Source organism: Rhipicephalus microplus, chromosome X (assembly GCF_043290135.1).
Source record: "Rhipicephalus microplus isolate Deutch F79 chromosome X, USDA_Rmic, whole genome shotgun sequence".
In the NCBI taxonomy this organism is placed as follows: Eukaryota; Metazoa; Arthropoda; class Arachnida; order Ixodida; family Ixodidae; genus Rhipicephalus; species Rhipicephalus microplus.
This window is the reverse complement of record NC_134710.1, coordinates 155,032,383-155,045,117: the sequence shown is the minus strand read 5'-3', so window position 1 is coordinate 155,045,117 and position 12,735 is coordinate 155,032,383. Positions and strand designations below refer to the sequence as shown.

At 44.9% G+C, this 12,735-nt stretch overlaps 1 protein-coding gene across 3 annotated transcripts in view; it reads right to left on the bottom strand.

The window, feature by feature from the left end:
• The window catches only part of S1P (membrane-bound transcription factor site-1 protease), a 124,665-nt gene that overhangs the window by 43,634 nt on the left and 68,296 nt on the right, over positions 1 to 12,735 (bottom strand). For all 3 annotated transcript variants that reach the window (XM_037428421.2, XM_075878050.1, XM_037428422.2), the window contains exons 17-19: positions 9,267 to 9,362; positions 7,332 to 7,411; positions 7,185 to 7,220 (exon numbers count right to left, since the gene is read on the bottom strand). In XM_037428421.2, the coding sequence (XP_037284318.1) occupies positions 7,185 to 7,220; positions 7,332 to 7,411; positions 9,267 to 9,362 (212 nt within the window). The remainder of the gene's footprint in view (positions 1 to 7,184; positions 7,221 to 7,331; positions 7,412 to 9,266; positions 9,363 to 12,735) is intronic.

The following is a 12,735-nucleotide window of genomic DNA, read 5'->3' as shown; positions in this document are numbered from 1 at the left end:
CATCAATCGTATGCTCAAACAGATGTTGGCGACCTTTGCCGAAACTCAAAGAGACTGGGTAGACCATTTGAGTGAGCTCGCATTCGCTATTTGAACATCCGAGAGTCTATCAACTGGTTTCACACCCGCCTTCTTAAATTTTGGAAAGGAGTTGGCAAATCCGATGACCAGCGTCACTCAATGCCAGCTCGAGGACGTGGAGACGCTGGCAGACTGCTCTGCTTACGCGTCGACACTTCAGAACAGGCTTTGTCGAGCTTTCTGCAAAGCAAGGCAAAGTTTGGCGTCGGCCAGGGCTCAGCAGAAGGCTCAATATGACCACAAGCATCGCGACCTAGTTTTTGAGGAGGGCGATCTTGCCCTGAAGCGTAACCACGCTCTTAGCGATGCCAGTAAGGGGTTCTCAACCTCGCTCGCTCCTAAGTGGCATGGTCTGTACCGAGTGGTTAAAGCTTGCACTCCACTCGTGTACTTGCTGAAAGATCCCCATTCGGGAAAACTTAGCCATGCCCATATCACAGACCCGAAACCCTTTGTATTCCGGTCTGACGAGCTCGCTCTAGCGCCCTGCGGCACTTCCCGCAAGCAATGGGGCACACCCGGGACAATGAACTGCATTCGGACCCCGCACCGATATAATCTGAGAAAGCGGTCACCCTTGTTATTTCGCGCCGGACAGCGGACTTCTCCGCAACCGAAGGTCCTCAGTTTACTGTCTAGCCTCAGTATAGGTTAGCTTTTTTACGGCCTTTTCTCGTAAAGAAGTTGACTCCGCCCAGTTTGCTGCCAGTGTGTCGTCTTTAAGTGTTCATGTGTATTTTATGTTTTTATGTTTCTTTTGTCTAATATTAACTGTTCATTTGTATTTTATGTTTTTATGTTCCTTTGACCAGATATTGAGTGTCATTTTTGCTCTGTTTTACTTTTTTTTCGTGTTTATTTCGTCTACTGCAAAGGGAGTTGTGACCTTGAGTATCGGTGCTTATTGCGTGGAGAGAGGGATGAAGAATGCTTTGCGCCTTTGCTCGCGCAGCCGTCGGCGGTGTGTGTGCGCGTGCATGCATGTGTAAGTGCGTGACGCTTCACTGCGTGCCCGTAAAAGGTGCGCGTCGTGACTTCACCCCATCGACGTGGACACTAGAGGTGCTCGGGTCCCTTACCCAGTGCTGTCAGACAGTCTGGCCGTGCTCTGCTCTCGGCCGTCGTCGAGAAGCCCTGCTGCCTTTTCCACGATGGCTCCTGCCCGAGGCCAGCTGACAGTAGCTATATGCTGCCGGCCAACGCCAGGCCACCTCGCAGCCAATTCCAGTTCGGCCTCCCTGATTCCCGGAGAGGCCGGGCTTCCCAGCGAGGTCCCCCGTTTCCATCAAGAAATTCGGGGCCTCCCAACTACCACCGAAGCGGTGTTCGCCGGACTCACGACCAATCAAGAGCAGCAACGAGGCATCAGAAAGCCCCCTTCCGTGTCTCTGACCTCGCACACGGGCATCGCAACCAGCGGACATTGTCACGCTCTTCCGCCCACTCCGCGCGGTGAACGCTACCCCGCTTCAGCACCATGAACAGTAGTCCTACCTTCCTGTGCTCCCTTTCACAAACAGGTTATAGTGTCATGTGTTTACTTTGTTATTAGCGGTTTTTGTCCTTTGTCATCATTTCTTTAGCAGCAGTTACAGGGCTAAACTGAGGTTAGCTGTCACTCATACCAGTGTCATTTTAACTGCATGGGTGACGCCCGGCTGCCTTTGCAAACCGGTAAAGGTCAAACTAAGGAGAAGGGAATGTGGGAATTGAGGCTGGCCCACCGCCTTTGCGTGGGCTTTGCTGCTTCTTTCTCCATTCTCATGTCCCGACATGACTCCCCTCCTCCATGGTCTGCCGCGCTGGGAGAGCGAGGAGCGACGCTTAACCCCTCTCACCCGGTAGCGGATGTTGACTGTGGCGCTGTGTGCAGAGTCTCCCGAGAGGTTTCACGCGCGCGCGTCCGGAGTGGGAGACCTTTCCGGGGATGACATGAAGGTAGGCACTCTTTTCTTTTCCGTTCGTCGGCTCCCTTTGGGGCTCGTTTGGACTTCGCCAGCAGCGCCTTGCGCCCGCGGTGAACGCTTACCTTATGTCGCCCCCCTTCCGAACGTTAGGCCAAAGGGCGGTATGGTGTCCTAGTGCATGGCCAAGCTACGCCGACCCATATCTCTCTGAAGCTAACGCGAGCGCATCTGCCCTCGCTCGAGCAATCGGGCCTTGGTCCCGGTGTCTTTGTGAATCCCTTTTACCACGGAGACGTGCTCGCGGCACCCTGTGTAGTACTTCTCGCTCGTGGCGTGGATAAGCCCGTTCGCTTTCTCGCCGCGCCTTTACAACAGGCTCTGTACTGCATTTTGGTGTTGTCGCAGGCAATAAAGTGTTGCGACTTTGAGCAGTATTGTGTTCTCGACATGGCGATGATTAACGCCTGCCCTGTGGCACGCCAAGATCTGACCCACGCCAGTGGCCATACTCCTTCGGGATACATGCACACTACAACATGAGGTATTAAACTGGCTACAACACAGTAGAATGATGGACACCAGTTGATAATGTGGCCAGGCAAATAAATTGGCATGTTATAATGAAATGGCTCATAGTATTATAAAATGGCAGTAACATTCCCTACAAAGAGCCATGGCACTGCAGTACAGTACTATATGAATACATCAAAACTAAGATATGTTGAATTATTTGCTATATCAAATAGTGATAACATACCCTTGGAAATCATATGTTAAAGTATTGCAGTGTTCTACATTTATACAAAACTCCCATTCCTCACATTCCATATATTCACCACTCCATTGAGCAGCGACCTTGCAAGTGCTCTTCTCTTCGCTTGCCCTCAGTTAACATGTGTGAATAGGCTTATCTGAAGCACCTGTCAAAACTCTCTGTATTTACGGCAATCTCTTAAGATCATTAAAATGCAAGAATTCAATTATTTGTTGCCTGAGGCCACAACGACAACATAAAAATTGAACACTGTCAGACAGAACAGTGCCATTTAGTCGACATGAACATTTCCGAAGGAAGAATAAGATTTTATTTAAACAGCAAATCCCAGTTCGCCATTTCAATAAAACATTGATTCCAGGTTTGCTGTTTAAACTAGTCGTTGATAAAACTAATCATTGCTGGGACATGCAGTCTTTTATATATCACACGGCAAACTTTGCAGCCTTATCATTGGTGGTTGTGCGAGCTCTGGTATAGGCTTGAATGTTTGCATATAGCGCGCAATCTTAACAAAATGATCTACTACAATCGTGAACCTTCTCAAACACTGAGACGTGGTCTGCACTGAGCATTGCTGACAAGGCTTTGTGGGCGTAAACCTAATACAGCCAAATTGAAACAACAATCGTGCGTGGAAATATATTTCTTCCGTGCTTTTGATTAAACCTTAGTTGTGACAGTGCTTGTGTTCATGTACACGTGTATCGAAGAAGTAAGGTTACTCGCGCGGGCCCGGTCTTGGCAAGCCGCAGGGCTGCACTAATCATCACTCCGCGTGACTAACGCCGCTGCACAGGCACGTTTGGGCAGCCAAGGCGCCGAGCGCAGCGTGGAAAGTACACAGTACTGCTCTCAAACAGGTCACAACCTTTTATTGCCTGCGGTGACACCAAAAACGCAGTGCAGAGCCCGTTGCAAAAGGGGTGACGGGAAAGCAAATGAGGCTTATCCACGCCATGGACGAGAAGTACAACACAAAGGGTGCCACGAGCACGTCTCCGTGGACAAAAGAGATTCACGGTCACACGCCACTGAGGAAAATGGGTCCTTGCGGCTATGCTGCGTAGCTCTCACGATCTGGGACAACAGGGCCCGATCGCGCAAGCGAGGGCAAAATCCACTTGCGCTGGCTTCGAGAGCTACAGGTTGGCATAGTAGGACCACGTGCGAAAACACCCCAATGCTCTTTGGCCTAGTGTTGAAAAGGGGCAACGAAAGGTAAGCGTTCACCACAGGCGCAAGGCGCCATTGGCGAAGTCCTAGTGAGCCCCAAACAAAAAGAGCCGACAGAAGGGAAAGAAATGCGTGATCACCCTTTGTCGTCCCAGAGAGATTCTGACTCACTTCCGACGCGCGCGCACGAAATTTCCTGAGAGACCGAGCGCAGCACCGCAGTTGACACCCGGGCGAGAGAGGTCCAGTGATACTAATGACTTAGGCTGCTTTGGAGCACCTTTTAGAGCAGACAAAAATGCGTTTTGGAGCAGCAAAACTGGCTTTGGGAGCAGATATTGCTAGAGTCAATTTTAAGACACCTATTGAGTTCACAAAGAAATCCTTAAGCAGGGGCTGTGTCGAGCCGACGTTCCAACAAACATCTTGTCTTCCACGGTACAAAACTGTTTTGTTTTAGCCTTGAGAAAGACAAGTCCGCTTGTCGAACATTGGCCCGACACAACCCCTGTTTAAGAATTTTTTCATCCACCTCTTTCTGCTGTTTTTTTTAATACTGTGTTCATGACAGACAAATGATAAAAATACAATGTCCTGCATGATATTCAAGCATAGTAAGAGTAAAAAAGAAAAGAAAATGATATCACCGACAGATAACCTGACCATATTTAGCAGACAGTGACAATGATAAAATTTAAAACTGTAGCACTTCATTGTAACGTGACTGAAGATCAGTTGACTGCCGATTTTTCGGATGCCAGATTTTTCAGACATGCTTAAAAATTCAGATGATTTCACGACAGCATCAGAAGCCATATCGACGCCTCTGGATAAGAACATCTAAAACTTTCGACGCTGGAACTTTACGGGGTGCCTGACTTTTTGAGCTTTCAGCTAACATTACAGGCATGAAACAGCATTACTTAAAGTCCCTACTTTTGCTACGTCTATGACCTCATAGGCTTAAACGAGTGCTTTAGAAAATCACTCGACATCACAGTAATGTCCGAAAGTCAACTTTGCCGCAATGCATGAATGCTATAAGGTGAAGCAGACAAAGAGTCGCACTTTCGTTGCAAGGGCGAACCAATGAATGTGATAGCCACAACTTGGAATGTAACGCTTAAAACGTCAAGCAGATCGAAACATGCAGCACACTGCTCATGCACAAATGGCCCACGAAAACAACATACACAGGACGAGAGCAAACTTACAACGTTTACCGCTCGACACTTCATGCACTGTTTAAACAAAAACAATGCATGAAACGTAATCACAAGTATAGATGAGTGCAAACTAAGAATTGTCCTAGGTTTTATACTTCACTGTGCATGAAAAGCATGCTCTTTTCGCAAATGGGGCCTGTGCAGCTGAGCGAAGTGACTTTTGTGGGCCCAGCAACTAACGCAATCATTCCGGCGAAAGCCGAAGGCATACGATTCTCACCACTGAAGGATAAGTGCATGCGCACAAGCATCTACCCCCCTCCATTCGCGGGGAAAGCACGCGTGGGAGATAAGCGTGCATCGGGGCATTGGGACGAGCTGGGCGCCGAGCACGGGCGTTTTTTATTTCATAGAGTTTTCATATATATATAGATATGTATACATATACGGTGAATGACGGCTGCAGCGTTGGCAAAAAAACCAGCCGAGACAATAATTGCTACCACAATAAAAATTCGAAGGGGCTGGTATCCCCGCCAAGAGATGATGTCTTACGGATAAGCACCGGAAATGCTCGGAGGCGTGATGGTGGCAATGCGGCAAACACACTAGTAATACTTAATCGCGGAGGTCCAGACAAGTATTCCTCTATTCTGCCACATCCTTTATGTTCTGCGTCATCCCTTCCACACGCTCAATGCGATAAATCCACAAACCACGCTTTGCTAGTATCGGCGGCACTCATCACGCGACGCATATTTGCAAATGGACATCGGCAGGCCCCGAATGTATTTACAACAGACTGAGCGTGCACCAAAATGCCTGATAAGTGTACTCTAGGAGGCATTGAAGCTATTTCAGAGGGGCTATGGTGTTTTAATTACTTGAGCATAATAAAAAGTTATGAATCTTTTTTCGGACGATTTTCCGGTCCCTAGAAAGTTCGAAAAATCCTGTGTCCCAACCCTCCATGGTCCCAACTGTGACGCTTGGTCCAGTATGACTTGACTTGGCTCGGGTTGCGTCTTACGCAGATGAACTGCGATGTAATTTTCAACAAGAGAACCTCAAGTAGTTTAGCTTCTGAAAGTCAGAGCATGCCCTTTGGCACAAGTTGGGCACAGACTTGCCAAATTTTGAGGAAATGTAGCAGCGTGTAGCAGCCAGGGCAATTCGACGCAGTTTAGCGCAATTGTCGCAGCCAAGTGGGGGTCAGTCACTGGCGGTCAACGCCAATCCCGCTCCACCAAAACTGACGGACCACGGAGGAAAGGAGCCCCGCCGCGGTGGTCTAGTGGCTAAGGTACTCGGCTGCTGACCCGCATGGCGCGGGTTCGAATCCCGGCTGCGGCGGCTGCATTTCCGATGGAGGCGGAAATGTTGTAGGCCCGTGTGCTCAGATTTGGGTGCACGTTAAAGAACCCCAGGTGGTCAAAATTTCCGGAGCCCTCCACTACGGCGTCTCTCATAATCATATCGTGGTTTTGGGACGTTAAACCCCACAAATCAATCAATCAATCACGGAGGAAAGGAGAGTCATGTTAGGACATGACAACGGCAGAAATAGGCAACAAAGCCTGCACAATGGTGGCAGGCTAGCATCAATTCCCACAATGCGGTTAGTTTTTTTTTTGCCCTGCTATTTTCTTCATACAGTAAACTCTCATTAAATGAACCCTGAAGGGGCCAGGAAAATATGTTGCATTTCACAGGAGTTCCATTTATTGAGAGGTGACCACAAAAGCAGAATACAGGAATTAAATCACTCTTGTCAGAAGCATTTGTTCCATATAGACAGCAGTTCCGTTTAACAAATTTCCGTTTACTGGGAGTCTACTGTAATGCATCCACACCAACACCCTCATTTGTAATGCCTACATAGTTAGTAGATGAACATGTGCAAAAAGCAGTGGACATGCCATTTAGTCACCACTGTCATTTATTCCCAGGAAAAAAAAACAAATAATGAAAAGAAAATCATGGGACAATGTTACTATTTCAGAGAACATAGCACACCTCAACAGCAGAAAAAGTAAACATGAAAATTGAAACAAAGCATGCACAATTTGGAACACCTACCATAGTTTTGCGCATCAAAGCATGTGAATGGAAAACCTGTAGATTTAAAAGAAAAAATTTAGATACTCTTCAAAATCAACACACTTCACAAAAAAACGACAATGGTGTATTCATGTGCTAGGGTACAAGGCAGTTTGTCATACTCACCAAGAACTTCGACATAATAACCATTATTTCGTAAATGCTGGTACATGTCCTTAAAGTTAGTGTGGATGTGGTCTCCACTCCTGCAAGGACAGAAAGAATTCCCAGTTACATTTAGAGAAATTGATTTCTCATTAACAGTAAAATTATGAAGATAGAAAGATGGGCTGGTAGGTCGATGCCATACTGACAGCACAATTACGAGAACACAAGATTGCAAAGAAAAAAAGGAAACAGAAGGGCGGAGTGGTTTGCCAGAAAAGTGTATGGTTGGCTACCCTAGGCTGAGGGAAAGGGGAATATACATTTGTGAATAAAGCGGTGCGATGACTAAACTGTTGCAGTCCTGCAAAGTAAATCCCTATACACCCTAGTATTTTGAGAGCAGCAAATTTAAAACTTTTTGTAATTAATTATTTGGAATAGTTAATTTCATAACTTTTGCATTCATAGAAAATATGTTCATTGAAAGTTCTAGAAAACATAAGAAAATATTAGTTTTATTATTTGTCTGCAAGACACTACAATTTACAGCTCTTTTTTCAGTATATAGAAAAAAAACAAAAAATATAAAAAAAAGCAATGGCCACCTTTCATTTGTGCACCCAACCAACACTGCACATGAACTAAACATTCCCCTTCTCTTACCTGGTGTTTGCATCAATTTAAAAGGGTGTTCCCATTGGTACATCCAAGAAATTTTTCTAAGAGCTACCCCCCATATAGCTAACTTATATGCATAATCATTTGTGACAGTAATAGGTAGTCAGGTGAAGTGAATTTATCAACAATGGCAATCCAGGCTACAAATTTGCCAAATGAGGTCAACCCAACATCTCAAACAACTCAACTGGCACATCCACTCGCGTTTTCTAGTAGCTGTAACACTTCACCCCACAATGCATCTATGGAGAGCAGTTCTTCGACAGCCCTTTGACATTTACATTGAATGTGGTCTGAGCTCAAGGTGTAAATGTTCGGAAGAAGTTGCTAAATTAACCACCGACAATCAGAGCTTAAGAAAATATGCTAATAAACAAGCTTTGAGATATTCATCTATTGTCTCCACAAAAGAGCACAGTCAAATCTCTGAACATATTAACAATTGGCCACGCTCTTTTGTGGAGACAATAGCTTGTCTATTATATATCAAACCTCGTTTAATAGAATATTTTCTTACAATTTGGTTGATGGTGGTTAAATTAGCTAATACTGCCAAACATTTACATTTGGTCGTGCCCTTTCATAGAGACAACAGCTTATTATCTAAAATATTGTTTGAGATAATAAGTTAATGAGATAATAAGATAATGAGTTCCCCCTGGCAGGTAAACTGTCTCACTACAGCACCCATTTGGCAAGCACTGGCGTTGATTTTTTTTACAGCAGTGATGAGTACGGAGAAATTATAAGTCTATTTATTTGTATAACATTCTTAAGGCTTTGTTCAGTGCTAGAGACAGTTTGCTTCACTACAATATAATGTAATTTAACACAGTAGTCTCTCAGTAAACTGAAATCTGTTAAACAAAACTACTGCTTAAACGAAACTATTGCCTCTGCAATGCTTCGTTTCGGGCTTGTATTCTGCACCCACATTCACCTCTGAGTAAACGGAACTCCTGTTAAATGAAACATATTTTCCGGGTCCCTTCAGGTTCCGTTTACTGAGATTATACTGTATAATGTAATCTAGTATAATAAATCTAAGTTACTGTTCAATGAGGGCTTTCCCACAAATGAAGGGAGGCCTAAAGTCCTAACTACAATGAACTAACATAGGAAAGACAGTTGAAAGAGTTTTTTTTTTGTATACATTTTTCATAACCTGGTAAATGTATAGCTTTAGTGATTAAGTTACAGTAACCTTTTTTTGATACCTGGTTGGCATATATGTCAGTTGGTATACATAGCCAGCTAAAACTTATTTGGTCTTACCAATCTAAAGGATCTGTCTTTATTTTCAAGTTGTCCCTTGGAAAATAGCCAGGAGGATAACGCAAGTTGTGGTACTGATCCCACAATATGCGCTTACTGAAAGAAAGAGACAAAGCATAAAAAATTATGTATTAGGTGTTTTTTTTTTTTTTGATGAGCTTGCCACATTTACTTGCATAATTTAGCTCACTTTCTCATTTTATGAAATAAAAAAGGCAGTGTGTGCCGAAACACAAGTTAAGTATTCACTGAAGTCATGGTACGTAGAATATTGTGTTTCAGTTAACTGGACAGTTGCAGGTAAGCTGGAGGTAAGCAGGTAAGCTGAAATTGCGTCGATACACTCACTGTTTCAAGAACCTGCCAACCTCACACACACAAAAAAAATTTCAATTGGAATTTGCACGGATCCGCCTAGCTTCTCACTAAGCAGCGCTTGGAGGTGCGTTACAGCATAGGTGGCTACTGGCAAACTACAAAGAGAGAAAAAGTATCAAAACTGCGATTAAATCATACGCCCATTTTGTCGGCAGTCTCTACGATGTGCCGAGCACAGTGTTCCTCACATGAGCCTACATTTGCTAGATCGTTTCACGAGAAACCCGAGTACAAGTAACCTTGTTACAACATTTACATCGATGACGACTCGGTGTTATTATGCCAGTTTTGGGGAACATAATAATTATTGCTTTCTGAAAGGCTTATTACATAGTGAACACATTAAAAACAACACACAAACATTAAAAAGTGCTAATTGGATATATAGCCAGTATGTTATTGTGCATAAATTCATTGTAACCAGTTCTCAATTTGTATTGACAGCTTAAATTGTGCTGCTTTCCGAATAATCAATTGGCGTAATGCCATTGCAAGCCAGCAAATTTATGACGATGTTTTCTATAATAAGTGTAGTTCTATCATTAGGTGTCTAAAATGTAAAAAGACAGTGGTGCATCTTGTTTTGAGAAATTTTACTTGTATAACTTCTATACGTACAAAGTAAAAAAAACACACACACATGCACGCACGCACACACATACACACACACACACACACACACACACACACACATCTACAAGTACACGCATTTAAGACACACGTCACCACCCCATTAACAATATCCATACAATACCCCTCAGCAGAAGCAGAGGTACTATTTTTTTTAAGGCGGTGCATTTCTCGTTCGACTACGTTAGACGAACTAATTTTAGGACGTCATACTGTCGAAAAGGTAAAATTTACAGTGCGAATTCGTACAGAGACACGCAATATTCAGCTTCGCCAACTGTAAACCTTCGGCGCAAAGATAGCACCCAGAATTTTTTTTTGATGGAGGGGAGGGGTGCAGCATAATGACTAACTTTGGCAATTGGTAGTCGCTGTGACTGCATGTAAATATTTTAGTATACCCTAAAAAGTCAAATTACAAAAAAAAAATTCATGGTATAAGGGGTTTCAGGTTTCCTTCCTCTCCCCTCTCTACTAACGGTCTCCTGGTTCTGGGTGCGTTTGAAATGGTATTTTTTTATTCTCAGAGCTTTCTGAGCGCAGCTAACTTACAATAAATCGGCTCAGTTATTTTGTATATTGTAGACGCCTAACCAACAAAGAAAGAGTCAAGACAGAAGAAATCAGTATAAAACACGCCTTTTGAGAATTATTTTTGATCTCTCACAAGGCCTTTCATGGAGCTCAAATTCAGTAGATTAATGTGTCATTTTTCAACGGCTATGGCATCATGTGCTAGACATAAATGATGGGCAGGTACGAAGAAATCTGCATTAAGAAAGCGCGACGGAGGAGCCGAAGCACATAGCAGTTCCTGCACGCGGCTCTTTCAGTACTATTCGACTGCAGCGCCGCCACTACGGGCAATGCAGAAGGGATCAGGCGGCGAGACGCGGTCACGCCACTCAACACTTTTAGTACACTCTACACCGGGGGTGACGACACGGTTGTCCAAAATTAAGAAAAGTTACAGTTTTGCTACAAGGGCGAGACAAACGAATGCGTAACAACAACTTGAAATGTGACGCTGAGAACTGCAAGCCAGTCAAAACGTGCAGCACGCTGCTCACGCACAAATAATGCACAAAAAGAACATACACAGGACGAGAGCGAACCAACAACGTTTACCGCAAGACACTTAACGCACTGTTTAAAAAAAACGAGGCACGAAACGTAATCACAGGTACAGATATGAGTGCAAACTAACAAATACCCCAGTTGTTACTTCACTGTGTTGGAAAAGTACACTCTTTTTTGCAAATGCGCCGGTCCAGCGAGCGAAGTGGTCTTTGCGTGCCCGGCACAATTGCACCGGTCAAAGCGAAAGCAGGCGATTCTCCCCACCGACGGATAAGCACGTGCACTGCTTCTTAAGCTTCAGCAGCTATTTCGAATCTGTTCTCATGGTCATTGTAAGCACTAAAGAAGCGTCGCAGCAAGTCTGTCGCATCCAGAGCTTGCGTGGGCGTTGGTACGTCGGGTTCGCTAACATTAGGCTCCGGGGTGTCGACACATTCGTCACTGTCGTTATGCACCCCCAGTCACCATGCACACAATTTCTGCATCTGACAACTCTTTCGTTATCACCGCGTCAGTATCAGCACCGAGGTACATTGAGAAAGCTAAGCACGACACCGGAGTCAAGGAGAGCATACCACGACGGCTGGGCCTGGTTGCCCGCGCACCCTCACTGGCGACGACATCGCCGAAATCTTCGACTACTTTTTTTTTCTTGACGCTGGACTCAACGGCTTTGAACATTGCCGACTTCTGCTCGATTGTTATACTTTTGTGCTTACGTTTACCGCTCCTATTGTCCATCTCGAGTCGGGCGGCGAAAGTAATAGAGGTGATATTGCCCTTCCACATCGAACGACAAAGAACATAGCCACAATCTCCGCTGTCCCAGTGCGGAGCTGAAGGGAAGGAGGAGGTCAGATGTGCGGGCGGGTCAATGAGATCCACACAAGAGGGGAGGCCGGCTGATGCGTACGCTTGGCCGAGTTGCTGCGCGGGCAAGTCCATTGGTTCCTGAGGAAAGGGGAGGCAGGGAGACACACCCATGCGCATGTTGGCAGGCGGCTCTCGGTGAGCGCAAGGCGCGAGTTATGAATAACTGCAGCCGTGATTATACGTAAACCGTCGCGTAATAAGATATCGAACTGACGTATACCAAAATGATCAGTAAATGCTCGTTGTGGACAAAGGATGCTTTGTTATATCCATTGTGAAGAAATTTTCACTTCATCGAAATGAGGTTGTAAACACATGGGTGTCTATGAGAATTTAAAGGCGAACTACAATTGCTTAGTTATATTCATTAGTTCATCATATCCTGCTTCGTTACAACGAGGTTCTACTTAACACGAAGCAGCGCACGAGAGATGAACGTGGGCTCTACCGCTCTTCGACAGTAGTGCTCCCTTTTATTTTACAAAATAAACAATGTGTTCTGCTTGTT